The sequence below is a fragment of the Peromyscus californicus genome, unplaced genomic scaffold (genome assembly GCF_007827085.1).
Source record: "Peromyscus californicus insignis strain IS unplaced genomic scaffold, ASM782708v3 Scaffold_5__1_contigs__length_169319896, whole genome shotgun sequence".
In the NCBI taxonomy this organism is placed as follows: Eukaryota; Metazoa; Chordata; class Mammalia; order Rodentia; family Cricetidae; genus Peromyscus; species Peromyscus californicus.
Window position 1 is genome coordinate 43,292,261 of NW_026294573.1, and position 15,483 is coordinate 43,307,743.

Genomic DNA, 15,483 nt, shown 5'->3' on the forward strand with positions numbered 1-15,483 from the left:
TTGAGATCACCTAAGCTACATAATAAGGTTGTTTCAAAAAAAGTAGCATCCAGGGGCTGGAGAGATGGCTCAGCAGTTAAGAGCACTGACTGCTTTTCCAGAGGACCTAGGTTCAATTCCCAGCATCCACATGGTGGCTCACAGCTGTCTTGTAACTCCAGTTTCAAGGGACCTAACACCCTTACCCAGACATATATGAAGGCAAAAACACCAATGCACATAAAATAAAAATAAATTTTAATGTACTGAACCTCTGAATCGTAAGTCACCTAATTAAACGTTTTTCCTTTATAAGAGTTGCCATGATCATGGTGTCTCTTCACAGAAATGGGAATCTTAACTAAGACGGAAACTGGTACCAGGGACTGGGGTATTGCTGTGATAGGCCAGACCAAGTTTCTATTTGGAATAATATGGACTTTGTGAGTTTGGGTTAGGAAAGCAGTGGAATGCTTTAAGCACTGCTTAATGGGCCATCCAGGTAGAAGCATGGAAGACAGTGGTGTTGAGAGTGATTTGAACCATGGGGACCTGACTCAAGAGGCTTCAGAGGAGAATAATATTGATATGTGGCCTAGAGATTGTTCTTGTGATATTTCGGTGAAGAATGTGGCTGCTTTTTGATCTTGTCTGAAGAGTCTGCCTGAGGCAAAAGTGAAGAGATCAGGATTAATTCTGATAGCTGAGGAAATCTTGAAACAGCTTAGTATTGACTCTGCTGTGGGGTTATCACTAGTCACGCTCATAAAGGTTTATAATGAAAAGGAGCAAGCTGAGCAAGGAAAATTTTTTGAGGAGAAAAGGAGCACCAGAAAGTGGAATGGAGCTAAGTCCTGTGTTGAAGGAGATAAACTGATTAAGAAATGGAATAAAGGGTGGTGAGGTGACCTCAGTGCAAGATCCCACCCAGCTAAGTTTCCAACTTGTGAAAAGGAATTAAACAAAGCTTAGAGCCAGGTGTGGTGGTGCATGCCTTTAATTCCAGCACTCAGAAGGCAGAGGCTGACAGATCTCTGAGTTTGAGGGTAGCCTGGTCTACAGATCCAGTTTCAGGACAGCCAAGCTTAGGTAGTGAAGGGAATCATCAAAAATAGAAAGTTGGTCTGTAGCCTTGCTTGCTGACCTTGACCTTGATGTCCTCCCTATGCTAATTCCCTGCCAGGTTCCACCCTCCTGAATGCTTAAGGGAAGTTCCTTGTCTGTGTATCCTGCATAATGGGCATAAACAGCTTAGATGCAAGACTGTAAAACATCTGTAGCCCTCCGGGGTTCTCCCATTGTGCTGTAAGCCTGTATTTAAGACCTCTTCCCTCCTCCAATAAACAGCATTCGGCATAAAAAAAGAAAAAAAAGAAAAAAGAAAAATATGCCAGTCTTTTAAAGCTTAATAACTTCTCACAACTGTCCAAATTTTATACTATTCTTGTAATTCAAAAAGAAAAAACACACCTAAGATTGCCGTACTCTGTGATCACTGTGTGGTAGGAAACTGTCCTATCATAACCAGTCTCTTAGAGTTGTAAATGGTTTTTCAAATTCAATACACTTCTTGAATTTAATTCCTAAAATAAATACAATACAATTACTATATAAAAAAAAAATAGAAAGTTGGTGAAGATGTAACTGAATGAGGGGGTCATGTTCCAGCCCCAGCAAGCAGCAGAACTTGGCAACTTTGGCCATGTGGTTCTGGCTTTAGAGTTAAGGACAAAGAAAGGGGTTGCGGAACTTGCCTCAGCAACTAAGGAAAGCCGATGAGGCCAGACATGTGTCAGGGGTGTCCCTGAATGGAGGCCTAGAGAGGCCATTTTGTGAAGCTGTGAAGTTGAAGCTTGGATTGGGTTGGAGACCCCAAGATGTTGGAGATGCCAGAGTCATGGGATACCTGCCGAGAAAAGCTGCTAACAGGGAGTGGAACCAGCTCAAGAGAGAGAAGTGTGTTGCAGTCAACAAAGCTGAAAGAGTTGGAGATCTGAAGAGTGCTTTGACATCAGATGTAGAGATGCAGAGTTTGGAATTGCCCAGCTGGTTTTCAGTCTTGCTTTGGTCCCATATTTCCTCACTATGCTCCCTTCCCTGTGTTTTGGGATGGTAATGTAGATCCTGTGCCATTGAATGTTGGAAGTATGTGATCTGCTTTTTGATTCTGACTTATAGGGGATCACAGTTAAGAGAATGCATGAATCTCAGAAGAGATTTGAACTTTTTAAACTTATCTAATGAGTACAGGTGAGTACCTGCATGTATATCTGTGTATCACATACATGCCTGATACCTGCAGAGGCCAGAGGAGGGCATCAGACCCCTTGGAATTGGAGCTACAAATAGTTGTAACTGCCATGTGGGGGCTGGGAATGGAGCCCAGGTCTCCTAGGAGAGCAGCCAGTATGAACCACTGAGCCACTCTGCTCCAATCCTTTTTGGATTCTCTGTCGGGCTACTTACCCTGAAGAGAGCTAAAGGCAGATCATCAGGAGACTCCAGCACAGCAGGGAGATATGGAGAGCTCAGTCACTGGTATCACAGGTCCCCTGACAATAGCTGACAGGAGTCAAGGCCTTTGCTATCAGGCCAGTGAGTTAAGTCAACATCTGAAGACCAACTTCAATCACATCTTCCAACGACTACAAGTACTACTCCCTTGCCAGTGTTTTGACCAAAGCACCCAGCTAAACCAACCCCATATTCCTAAGCCACAGAAGCAAGGAGGGAAACTTGTTATCTGGCAAAAAATTAGCATTACTTAAGATATAAGGCCAATTAGAGCATGAGAAAAAATATAAGGCATAATATCTCAGTTCTTATTCTGTGCTCAGTACATCCTGATAGCTTTACTATATATATGTTTGTTTGTTTTTTGAGACAGGGTTTCTCTGTGTAGCCCTGGCTGTCCTGGAACTTACTCTGTAGACCAGGCTGGCCTCAAACTCATGGAGATTCGCCTGCCTCTGCCTCCAGAGTGCTGGGCTTAAAGGCGTACACCACCACCACCCCATCACTTTACTACATTTTACTTTTAAATTTTATTTATTTTGAGTATTTTGCCTGTGTACATGTATGTGTACCATGTGTGTGTCTAGTGCCTGAGGTCAGAAGTCGAATCCCCTGGAACTGGAGTTACAAATGGTTGTGAACGTGGGTCCTCTGCAAGAACAACAAGTGCTCTTAACAGCTGAGCCATCTCTACAGCCCACACACTAATAACTTTACCTGAACTGCCCAAAGTAACTCCATTTTGTCCTAGCTAATCTAACCTATCTAACTGCTCCCCAGCACCCTCAGCACCACATCCTGCTGAGCACAACGTTCTCATGTAGCTTCCGGAGGTTCATTGTTTTACAACATAAAACTGTTTTAACAAACTGACCTCTCCCTCCCCACGGACACCCTCCCCACCTTCCCATGCCTCTGATGTGATGTAATTGTGATGTGGACTTTAGAAACCCACCCCGTTTCATCTCAGGTAGAGAGTCCTTTCTGATATGAGCCTGTTCTCAGGCCCTAGGAAATAAAGGACTTTTCATTGGCCTTGTATTCTTGGTGGTCTATAATCTACTCAAGTGGGCATTTCATACCTATACTGTCTATCCTTCACAATAAAACTATGGAGTAAGAGCTACTGCTTTCATGCTGTGGATTTCGCTCTGTATGCTGTGAATGTGTTGCTCTGATTGGTTAATAAATAAAGTGCTGATTGGCCAGTAGCCAGGCAGGAAGTATAGGCGGGACAAGCAGAGAAGAGAATTCTGGGAAGAGGAAGGCTGAGTCAGGAGTCGACAGCCAGACACAGAGGAAGCAAGATGTGAAGGCAGAACTGAGAAAAGGTACCAAGCCACATGGCTAAACATAAATAAGAATTATGGGTTAATTTAAGTGTAAGAGCTAGTCAAGTTAGTCTGAGCAAGTGGCCGAACAGTTTTAATTAATATAAGCCTCTGTGTATTTACTTGGGTCTGAGCAGCTGCAGGAGCCGGGGTGGACACAGGAAAACTTCAGCTACACTTTTGTTTTTTCTTTTCCTTTTGAATTCTGAGGCAGAATCTTAATCTGTAACCCAACTATGTAAGTTCAGGCTCTGTAAATGGCAGTTTACTGGGACATAGAGTTGAAAGTGACTAGCTAAGGCTGGGATGGTTGTCATGCCAGATTGCCAGGGGCCATGCCAGGGGACCAACAGAGAGCACTGGAACTCATTGGAACTGTGGGGAGCCATCCCATCCCCACTTTACCCCAGGGTACTCTTGAGCAGGAGCAGCAGGAAATATTAGATAGAAATATAGCTGAAGAGAGAGACAGAAACACAGAAGAGCCTCAGGAGGACCTGGATACTTATCCATCAGGCTCTGACTTTTACAGGAATGCCAAGCAGAGGGGCAAAAGACCACCCCCCAGCACAGCAAAGTGTATACCCTTCCAACCACCTGGCGACCTTGCCCATGGTCAAATCATCCCCTTATGTGGCTCTGCTGTGTCAGGCAAACTCAGATCTCACAAGGAAACTTCTGGGGGCTCCCACATGGAACACAGCTAGGTGGTCAGCAAAGCCACTCCAGAGTGAGCCTTGGAGAGGCACAGCCCAGGAACTACATGTCCTGTTATTGAGTATGCCTCTGTTTAGTTCCCTTGCCAGCAACACACCCCTCACAATCTATGAGTTGTATGAAGACTCTCAGGGGGTTTCTAGCCCCTCACTGGGCAGTGTCACTGGCACTTAGAATAATAGTGATTGACTTTTTCCAAGCATTGCTGCTGGAGCAGATTAATGACTCAACCACCACCCTTAGAAAGAATTCATAGATGTAGATGGTTAGTAAAGTTAGGTTAAGATGTTTTTGTTAATGGCTTTGAGGTAGAAAATCTTGAGGAACAATTTAATGTTTAGAAGGGCTCAAACAGTTAAGTGAGGGGCTCATTGAAGTCAGGAACAAAAACAGTGGCAGCCTGGTTATTGCTGGCTGACATACCTTTCCTGCTAGCAGAGGCTGATGATCAAAGATGATGATTAATTCCTTGTTAACCATTTCTGCTCTCAACTTCTCAATAAAAAACTGTTGATGAGCCGGGCATAGGTGGCAGAGGCAGGCAGATCTCTGTGAGTTCAAGGCCAGCCTGGTCTACAGAGCGAGATTCAGGACAGGCTCCAAAACAACACAGAGAAACCCTGTCTCAAAAAAACAAAAACAAAACAAAAAAAGTAAAATAAATAAACTAATAATAATAATAATAATAATAAATGATTGATCCTTTTGTAACTGCAAAATGCAGCCTGCCAGTAAAAGACCTGGCTGAGAAAAGTACCTTGCTTGCTTAAACTTTGTTAGTTTATAACAAGTTGCTTGGACATGGATGCATGTGGGTTCTTGGGGAGAATTTGTTTTTCACTTGTAATACGTAAAATGCATTACGTAGGTGAGATCCTGACATGGGTGTGTGTGTGTGTGTGTGTGTGTGTGTGTGTGTGTGTGTGTGTCCTTCAATTCCTGAGCTGCTGAACGCTGGTCCTTCCAGCAGCAGCTCCTCTGTAAGGAAGCAGAGGCAGGAGCGTCCTGAAAATTCCAGTTCAGCTTAGACTACAAACTGAACTCTAGGCCAGTGTCTTAGTGAGGGTTTCTATTGCTGTGATTAAACACCATGACCAAAAGCAAGCTGGGGAAGAAAAGGTTCATTGGGCTTATTCTTCTGCATCCATAATCCATCCCTGGTTTTCTTAGCCTGCTTCCTTTTCTTTTTTTAATCTTTCTTTTCTTTTCTTTTTTTTTTGAGACATGGTTTCTCTGTGTTAATAGTCCTGGCTGTCCTGGAACTCGCTTTGTAGACCACAGCCTGCTTTCTTATAGAACCCAGGACCATCACCACCTGCCCAGGTGTGGCCCCATCCACAATGAGCTGGGCCCTCTCTGATCAATCACTAATTTAGAAAATGCCTTACAGGGATGCTTACAGCCTGACCTTATGGAGGCGTTTTCTCAATTAGGGTTCCCTCCTTTCCTATGACTTTAGCCAGAACACCCAACAAAACTACAGTAAAACCATATCCTAAAAAAAAAAAAAAGAAAAAAGAAATATGAGCCAGACCTGGTGACGCAGCGCTCAGGAGGTAGAGGCAGGCAGATCTCTGTGAGTTTGAGGCCAGGCTGGTTCACACAGTGAGTTCCAGGACAGCCAGGGTTATGTAGAGGGACCCTGTCCAAAAGAGCAGTTTAATCACGAGCCAGAGAAATGCCTTGTTGCTGCCAAGTCTGATGGCCTGGGTTCAATTCCCAGAACCTACACAGTGGAATTAGAGAACCAACTTCTGCTAGTTGTCCTCTGATCTCCACATGTAGGACATGGTACACATCAAAATAATTAAGTAAATGTAATTTAAAGAAATTTTTTAAGAAAAAGAAAAAAATTAACTAGCTCAAGGTCCCACAGTAACCTCAAAGACGGCTTCACGGAAAGGGCGATCCTGTTCCACCAGCTCTCTGCTGAACCCCTGCCCATACTCTGCCCACCACACTGCCCTCCATGCCTGCGAGGCCCGTGAAGACCTGCATCTTACCTTTTCCAGTCACGTAATAGGCCCCCAGCTTATAGCAGCTGTCACTGTGCCCGTTGTCCTCACAGTTGAACTTCAGCACCTTGGCGGCTTCATCAAAATTCTTCTCAATTCCCTCCAGATAGTCCACCAGCCGATAGCAACCTGGAGGAGAGAGGAGTTGCCCATGCCAGCAGCTGCTGGTCAGCTGCTCAAGGGGTCCAGGGAGTCAGATGGAGTCTAGTTCTTACTCCTCAAGTATGGCAAGCAGGCTGAGCACAGAAAGGCACAGTGTCCGGGCCCTCCCACAGGGGACCATGTCTCCCCGTGGCCAGCAATGGAGACAGAAGACTGAGCCCAGCAATGGCTCTACCACTGCCAATCCTAATCCCTGTCAGCCTAGCCCAAACACTAGCTGACCTCCATGGCTGACACTCTGCTAGCTTTGGAACTGCTCTGCAAGTTCTACAATGAAAACACTAAAACCTAAAAGGCTTTGTGGGCTCCTCTCGCAGCAGCAAACCAGAAATGAGGTGGCCCTTACTCCCGGAAGCCCAGAAAACAGAGATGGAAGCTACCACAGTGGTGGGGAATAGGTCTCCCTCCTGGGTGTCCCAGTCCTAGCCAGCCCCTTAGCATTCTCAGCAATGTCAAAGATGGTTTCTCATTCACTCGCAGTCAACAAATATTTAAACATATACATACTACCATATGTGTGGAAGTATGTACCAGATACACAGCTGCTGGGAATATTGTCATTTGCCCTCCTAAAATTTATACTCTAAGCCAGGCATGCAAATTCATGCCTATAATCCCAGCACTCACAAGGTAGGGCCAAGATAAGGAGTTCAAGGTCCTCCACAACCTAGTCAAAGAGTACAGCTCAGGCTATGTAAGAAGGAAATACAGTAAGGAAATTCAATGTTTTCAAACACTAAGTGTTATAACTGAAATAAGCCAGGATGATGAGAAAGTTCGCTGTGCATCTTGGGAGAATGGTGAACACAGTTTGGGCCACCAAGGACCATGATAGCTGAGCTGGGACCTGACTACGAAGAAAGCACTAGCTACTTAAAGACAACGGGGTGGGGGGTGGGGTGAGATTGGGGGGTTGGGGGGGGGTCTGGAGGTGTTGTTCCATGGCAAAGGAGAGTACAAGGCCCTGGGTGGTTCCAGCCCTAGCATGTCAAGAAACTTAACTGGAACTAGAGGTAGAGGGCAATGATGGAAAACTTGCCTAGTACACTCAGTTTGGGTTTGAGCCTCAAGATTGCAAAACAAAAATTAATTTGACTTAATTCTCACAGATCCTGACTTCAACCTTCCAAAAGAGAACTTGGTTTTCCCACCTCTCCTCCACTGACTATAAACTCACCCCTGTAGACCATGCCTAGCCACCCTGCTCCTCAGGGACCCCAAGGGTCAAGTCCTCTGAAATTTCTCTTCAGCTGGGACATGGACTATCTCCCAAAGAATAATCCAGGTTTCCTTGTCCACACAGTCACTCTGTAGTAGACTAGTTTCAAGAAATAGCAAGTCATTTCCTAGAAACTAGACTGCAAGCTACTGGAAGGGACGGCCAGTGCCATTTTTTCTTTTCCCTTACATAAATAAAACTCCAGGAAAAGAACTCTGAGACACTGGCTGCTTCTCTGAGCATCGATCACCCATCCACTCAACCACCTCACTGCACACAAGAGGCCATTTCTGCCTCCGACCTTTTCATTAGCTGTTACCTCTGCCTGGCAAAGACCTACAATTGTTTGTTTCCTCCTTTAAAGCTTTATTCAAAAGCCATTCCACTGTGCTGTATTCTCCACTTAAAAAAAATTAATTTTGTGCCAGGCAGTGGTGGCCAAGCACAAGTCTCTGAGTTTGAGGACAGCCTGGTCTACAGAGGGAGTTCCAGGACCGCTAGGGCTACACTGAGAAACCTGACTGGGGAAAAAAAAAAAAGATTTAATTATGTGAACAGGCCTGGTGGCTCACGCTGGAAACCCAGGAGGCAGAGGAAGGGGGTTCTCTAAGTCCACAGCCAGCGTGGACTACAATGCTGTCAAGGCTACATGATACTTGGTCTCAAAATTTTTATTATTTTAAATTATGTATACGTGTGTATATGTGCAAGTGGTGTGGAGCCAGAGGTCTCGATCGCCTGGAACTGTAGTTACAGACACTTGTTAACGGCCCCACGAGGGCAAAAGCAGTATGCGTTTTTTTTTTCCTTTTGATTTTCCGAGACAAGATTTCTCTATATAACAGTCCTGGCTGTCCTGGAACTCGCTCTGTAAACCAGGCTGGCCTCGAACTCAGAGATCTGCCTGCCTCTTACTCCCGAGTGCTGGGATTAAAGGTGAGCACCACCACCGCCTGCCGCAGTAAGTGCTCTTAACCGCTGAACCCATCCATCAGTACAGTCTCCTTATCCACTCCTCTTTTGGACCGTGTTTCGCTATGTACCCAGGCTGGTCCGTAACTCCTGAGCTCTAAGTAATCCTCCTGCCTCAGCCTCCCGAATGCTAGAATTACAGCTGACACCAAACCTGACTCGCATTTACTACCATCACATATTTCATTTGTTTTCTATGCGTGTTAACCGATTCCTTCAAAGACACGTAAGCGGAGGGTCCATCGCACCTCCAGTCCTTACATCCTACTCCGCACCACTCTGTTCAAGCCTGAGGGCTCCGCCCCTCCACAGAAGCCCCGCCCCGCTGCACCCCAAGTCCCCGCCCACAGCCCGCTAGTGTCCCTGACCACGTCCTCAGGCGTCCTCGGCCCGCCACGTGACCGCGTCCTAGTCAAACGCTCGCGCCCCTCCTCTGCGTGCCCGGCTGCGCGGGCGGCACTCACCGTCCGGGTCCTTCTCGCGGTAGCACTGGTAGTGGCACTCCACTTTCATGTTCTCCAGGAAAGACTTCACCTGCTCCTCGTCCTGGAAGTCAACCAAGCCCGCCATGGCTCTGACTCCCACAAACCGAGCGCTGGCCCCGCCCCTCGGCCACGTGAGCCGCTCAGGGGGCGGGGCTTGCGGCGGCGTGCGTGATGTCAGGGCTCCGCGGTACTCCGGATGACCGCCGCTTCCCAGCAGCCCTTGCGGTGGCGGCGGTGGCGGCGGCGGTCTCCGCCCGCTCTTCTTCTTTGTGGAAGGCTCCCTTCCAGGATCCTACCTCAGCTTATCTGATAAAATTCTGCCCCTTAATAGTTTGCTCCCTGCAGTCGGGATCTGACAGCCAGCCGGGAGCTTCGGGTCGGTTCCTGCCTTTCCAGAGCTTGCCGCATTGGGCTGGAGCTCACCACTTAGTGCTCCCAGCACTGCCAAATAAAGAACTTGAAATTCATCGGGAAATCATTTGCTTATTCAGGCAGCAGGCATTTTGAGTAACTTGTGTGCCCACATATGACTGGAACAACTGACAAAAAAAATAAACTTGTCCAAAGCTATACAACGAAAGAATTGGTGCACAACACTTGTTAAGAGAAAGAATGAAGATGTAGCTCGGTGATAGAGGGCTTGCCGAGCATGGGCAGGAGTCCTGGGGTCAGTCCCCAGTACCATGCAAAAAGAGAAGCACGTCAAGATGTGGGGGAAGAAAGCGTCACCTGTGTTTTGTTTGGTTGGGTTTTTAAAGTTTTACTTAGAATCATTACTTTCACAAACCTGAAACAAGCCCCTCAAGCATGCACCCCTGCCTCCTGGCTAATAGCCCAGCACCTCAAGCATGCTAGGTAAGTGCACTATGGCTAACCCATACACCCCAGAGTGCCAGTTCATCACTGACTGCCAACCAGCCCTAGTCCAGAGCCTTTGTGGAGCACAGCCCGTGTTTCCCCACTATCTTAATAGCATGGCTTCACCACTAACTTGTCTAATGGCAGATGGGGAGCAACTTACTTCAGCTAGTACATGTCTTTGGAAATCCCTGATTTATTTATTATTTATTTTTCATTTTTCAAAACAGAGTTTCTCTGTGTAGCAGCTCTGGCTGTCCTGGATCTCACTCTGTAGACCAGGCTGGCCTCAAACTCACAGAGATCTGCCTGGCTCTGCCTCTCGAGTGCTGGGATTAAAGGCGTGCGCCACCACTGCCTGGCTGTGATATGCCATTTTTACATATGGCTTCTTTTGTTGATTTTCCTTGGCATAGAATCTCACTGTGTAGCTCAGAACTACCTTTAACTTGAGACGATCAACCTGCTTCAGCCTACTGAGTACTATTACAGATATAAGCATCTACATCCAGCTACTCATATTCTTTTTCTTTTCTTTTTTATATCCTGGTCACTTGAGGAAACCCTCAGAAAACATGCCCTAGGATGGGATGGCCTGATCTCTGGTTTTTTTTTTTTGTTTTGTTTTGGTTTTTTTTTTTTTTTTCGTTTTTCGAGACAGGGTTTCTCTGTGTAGCTTTGCGCCTTTCCTGGATCTCGCTCTGTAGACCAGGCTGGCCTCGAACTCACAGAGATCCGCCTGCCTCTGCCTCCCGAGTGCTGGGATTAAAGGCGTGCGCCACCACCGCCCGGCCTGATCTCTGGTTTTAAGAGTCCCTCCTTAGCCTGACCTTCAAGGCCCTGTGAAATCTCATCCTACCCTCTCAATAAAGTTTGACAGATACAACTGCCATGCCAACCCAAAATAGATCTAGAAGCTTCTTCCTCAGTGTTTCATATTACTTGATATATTCTGTATAATATGTTAGGAAAGGACTAGCTTTGGAGGACAGACAGATCTTAGTTGAGAATCACTATCCCACTCTGAGGATGGAGCTCAGTGGTATAGCTCTGGCCTATCATACTCAAGGTCCTCGGTTTCAATCCTCAGTGCAAGGGAGAAAAGGAAAGGAGGAGAATGAGAGCCAGTGAGATGGTGTGGCACAAACTCCTCTCCTCTCATAAATAAATGTAAACCATTTTTTAAAAGTCCCTATCCTTGTCTGAAAGCTAGGTGTAGAGGCTGGAGGATCAGGACTTCAAAGTCATCCTGTTTTTATTTTTTCTTAAGGGTCATCCTAGACTACATACTAAGTTGAGGCCAACCTGTGCTATATAGTGAGAGCCTGTCTCTAAAGACAGGAGCAACAACAAACAAATTCAGAGAAAAAAGTAAGAATTCCAATGCCATATTTATTACGTTATGAGCTTAGACCTCATTCCTATTCTGTAAATACAAATCTATTTCCACCTGTCAGTGTAACTAAAAGATCTGTGCATGCCATGTGATTTGCATGGTGCCTGGTTCAGAGTAATTATTGTTGCAGAAATGTTTCTTGCCATGCCCAGAATGACATAAAAGCTGGTGTCTCCCACCAGATCGATTTCTGTCTCTTCTGCTGGTGAGAAGGTCAAGAAGAGGAACGGGGTGTGGTACAGCTTAGTGGTAGGGCATTTGCCTGGCATGTTCAAGCCTGGATCACCAACACTGTGAGAAAGTAATAAGAATAGAGCAGGGCTCCATGAGGATGCTACAGACAACTGAAGTCAAGGACTGGCCGCAAGCACAGCTTTTCACTTAGTCCTTTTCATGGTGTTAAACTGCATGGCGTGCAGCCAGCTGAGCAGTAGAGGGCAGTAGAGGGCTGGTGAAAAGCGAGGCACGACCAGGACACATACAAAGTCACACAATCAGACTTCTTGTTTGGTTTTTTGTTTTTGTTTTTGAGACAGGGTTTCACTGTGTACTAGTTCTAGCTCTCCTAGAACTCACTCTGTAGCCCAGGTTGGCCTGGAATGAACAGAGATCCACCTGCCTCTGCCTCCCCAGAGCTATGATTAAAAGCGTGCTACAAATTTTATAAAGAAATGTAAGATCTTTAAAAGAACAGTAAGCTGCTGCTTCATTTTGAAAAGCCCTTTCATTATCTCTGTAGGATTATTTCCCTCAGTTCTCTAGTGCTGAGATCAAACCCAGAGACTCACATGCTAGGCATGTGCTCTCCCACCGAGAGAGACCAGCTCTTATGTATTCTTACAAATGTTCATGCTCATTTTGTAAATGTCTCAGCTGTTCAATGAATACATTGATCAGTTTATCACAAATTAACCTCCTGTTTTTCACCTAATAACCCTTTTCTATAAGTGTGATATACAGCTAGCAGGCATGCTTCCGTGTTGCAGATAAGCATGTTTGTGGAAGTGATTTTCCGTAAAACACTGTGAAGGAGCTTTTCTAATCCTGCAGTTCACAGCTGACATCCCAGATGCTGGCGGGAAGAACTCAAGCATTGCAAAGCTCACTTTCTAACTCTGGACTTAGACTCAACCGATACCGATGGGTCTTTAACCCTGGGTTGAGTGCTTACATAATTCCATTTAGTCTTCACCGAATTCTCCTCACTCATTCAATAACATTCCTGGTGCTTTAATAGTGACTAGGGTTTCAAGGATGCAATACTAAAATCTAGAAGGTTTCAATCAAAGCATGCAGCTCTCAGAACAGGAAAAGCATCAGCTAATAGATATGATAAGCTCTTATTCTTAATGATGAAAGCCAATTAAAAACAGTGTGGGCCAGCAAGATGGGTCAATAGGTAGTGGCACTTGCTGCACAAGCCTGGTAATCTGAGTTTGATCCTCAGATCCCATATCAAAGTGGAAGGAAAGAATCAACTCCACACTGGGCAGTGGTGGCGCATGCCTTTAATTCCAGCACCTGGAGGCAGAGGCAGGTAGATCTCTATGAGTTCCAGGACAGCCTGGTCTAGAGATCAAGTTCCAGGACAGCCAGGGCCACACAAAGAAACCCTGTCTCAAAAAAAGAAAGAAAGAAAGAAAGAAAGAAAGAAAGAAAGAAAGAAAGAAAGAAAGAAAGAAAGAAAGAATCAACTCCACAGAATTGTCCTCTGGCTTCCATATGTTAACTATGAGATACACATACCCATATACATTATACATACAAACACACACACACACACACACACACACACACACACACATTAATAATACTATTTCGGCCAGGCGGTGGTGGCACACACCTTTAATCCCAGCACTTGGGAGGCAGAGCCAGACAGATCTCTGTGAGTTCGAGGCCAGCCTGGTCTACCTAGTGAGTTCCAGGACAAGCACCAAAACTATACAGAGAAACCCTGTCTCAAACGCCCCCCCCAAAAAAAAATAAATAAAATAATAATAATAATTCTAAAAATAAGACCCAGTGTGATAATTTCATCTATTTGGTTAATAAAGATTGGCTGAACTGGGCAGTGGTGGAGCACGCCTTTGCCTTTAATCCCAGCGCTTAGGAGGCAGAGGCAAGGGGATCTCTGAGAGTTCAAGGCCAGTGAGTTCCAGGACAGGCTCCAAAGCTACACAGAGAAACCCTGTCTTGAAAAACCAAAAAAAAAAATCCACAAACAAACAAAAAAAGATTGGCTGATGGCACATGTCTTTAATCCCAGCACTCAGAAGGCAGGGGCAGATGATCTCTGAGAGTTCTAGGCCAGCCTGGTCTACAGATCGAGTTCCAGAACGGCCGGCATCCTAGAGGCTGAAGAGATATATCCATAGTCAAGAGCACTTGATGTTCTTGCAGAGGATGCAGAGGATGGGAGTTCAGTTCCTAGCCTGTATCTGAAGGGTCACAACCACCTGTAACTCCAGCTCTGGGAGATCAGATGCCCTCTTCTGGCTTCCTGGGGCACCTACACACATGGTACACACACAGAGACACATATACATAAATTTTAATCTTTAAGAAAAAAGGATTGAGGCCAGCAAGATGACTCAGTGGGTAAAGGTACTTGCTGCCAAGGCTGACCAGCTGGGTTTTATCTCTGAGGCTTACATGACAGAGGAAGAGAACAGACTGCTGAAAAAAAGGATTGGCCTCCTATGCTCATATGCATGGTGGGAAGTTAGCATTCCTATACACTATTGGTAGAACTATAAATTGATGCTTTCTGTTTGGAGAGAAATTTCATGATATTTACTAACATTTAAAATGTGCTGGAGCCGGGCGGTGGTGGCGCACGCCTTTAATCCCAGCACTCGGGAGGCAGAGCCAGGCGGATCTCTGTGAGTTCGAGGCCAGCCTGGTCTACAGCGCGAGATCCAGGAAAGGCGCAAAGCTACACAGAGAAACCCTGTCTCGAAAAAACCAAAAAAAAAAAAAAATGTGCTGGGGTAAAGGATTTAGCTCAGCGATAGAGTGCTTACCTAACACTCATGGGGTCGGTCCCAGGAATTCCAGGATAGCTTGGGGAAACAACAAGCCATTTCTTAAAAAAAAAAAAAAAAAAAAATTAGGCCGGGTGGTAGTGGCACACACCTTTAATCCCAGCACTCGGGAGGCAGAGGCAGGCGGATCTCTGTGAGTTCGAGGCCAGCCTGGTCTACAGAGTGAGATCCAGGAAAGGCGCAAAGCTACACAGAGAAACCCTGTCTCGAAAAAAACAAAAAAAAAAAAAATTAGGCTGGGTGGTGGTAGCACAAGCCTTTAATCCCAGCACTAAGGAGACAGAGGCAAGAAGATTCTGTGAGTTCAAGGCCAGCCTGGTCTACAGAGTGAGTTCAGGACAGCCAGGGCTACACAGAGAAACGCTGTCTCAAAAAACCAATAATAATGATTAGGTTGAGGAAGTAGCTCATCTGCTGGAGAACTTGCTTTGTACCCTGGGTTCAAGTCCTTGTCACTTCATAAGACAGACATGGTACAATCCTAGCATGTGTGAGGTGGAGGCAAGAGGGCCAGAGGTTCAAGATCATCCTCAGTTACAAAATCAAGTTCAAGGCCAGCCAGGGTTAGATGAGTTCCTTTTCCTAAAAATTAGTTTCAGTCGGGCATGATGACACATTATACTGGCTGGTTTTGTGTGTCAACTTGACACAAGCTAGAATCATCAGAGAGGAAAGAGTGTGGAGTATTGCTGTGACAGACCTGACCATGTTTTTAGAATTGTGGATGGACTCTGGAACTTTGGGCCAGAAGAGCCATTGAGTATTAAGAGCTCTTCGGGATGCTTGGTGGG

The 15,483-nt window shown here is 45.8% G+C and overlaps 1 protein-coding gene across 4 annotated transcripts in view; it reads right to left on the bottom strand.

Moving 5' to 3' along the window:
• LOC128096059 (cytochrome c oxidase assembly factor 7) overlaps positions 1-15,483 on the bottom strand; it is a 44,249-nt gene that overhangs the window by 21,572 nt on the left and 7,194 nt on the right. For 3 of the 4 annotated variants that reach the window (XR_008213517.1, XR_008213518.1, XM_052715171.1), the window contains exons 2-3: positions 9,374-9,455; positions 6,545-6,685 (exon numbers count right to left, since the gene is read on the bottom strand). Coding sequence is in view for 2 of the 4 variants with exons in the window: in XM_052715171.1 (XP_052571131.1) it covers positions 6,545-6,685; positions 9,374-9,455 (223 nt within the window). In the remaining 2 variants the exon portion in view is untranslated. Of the gene's footprint in view, positions 1-6,544; positions 6,686-9,373; positions 10,840-15,483 lie in introns of those variants that run through there. The other variant, XM_052715172.1, reaches the window with a different exon arrangement.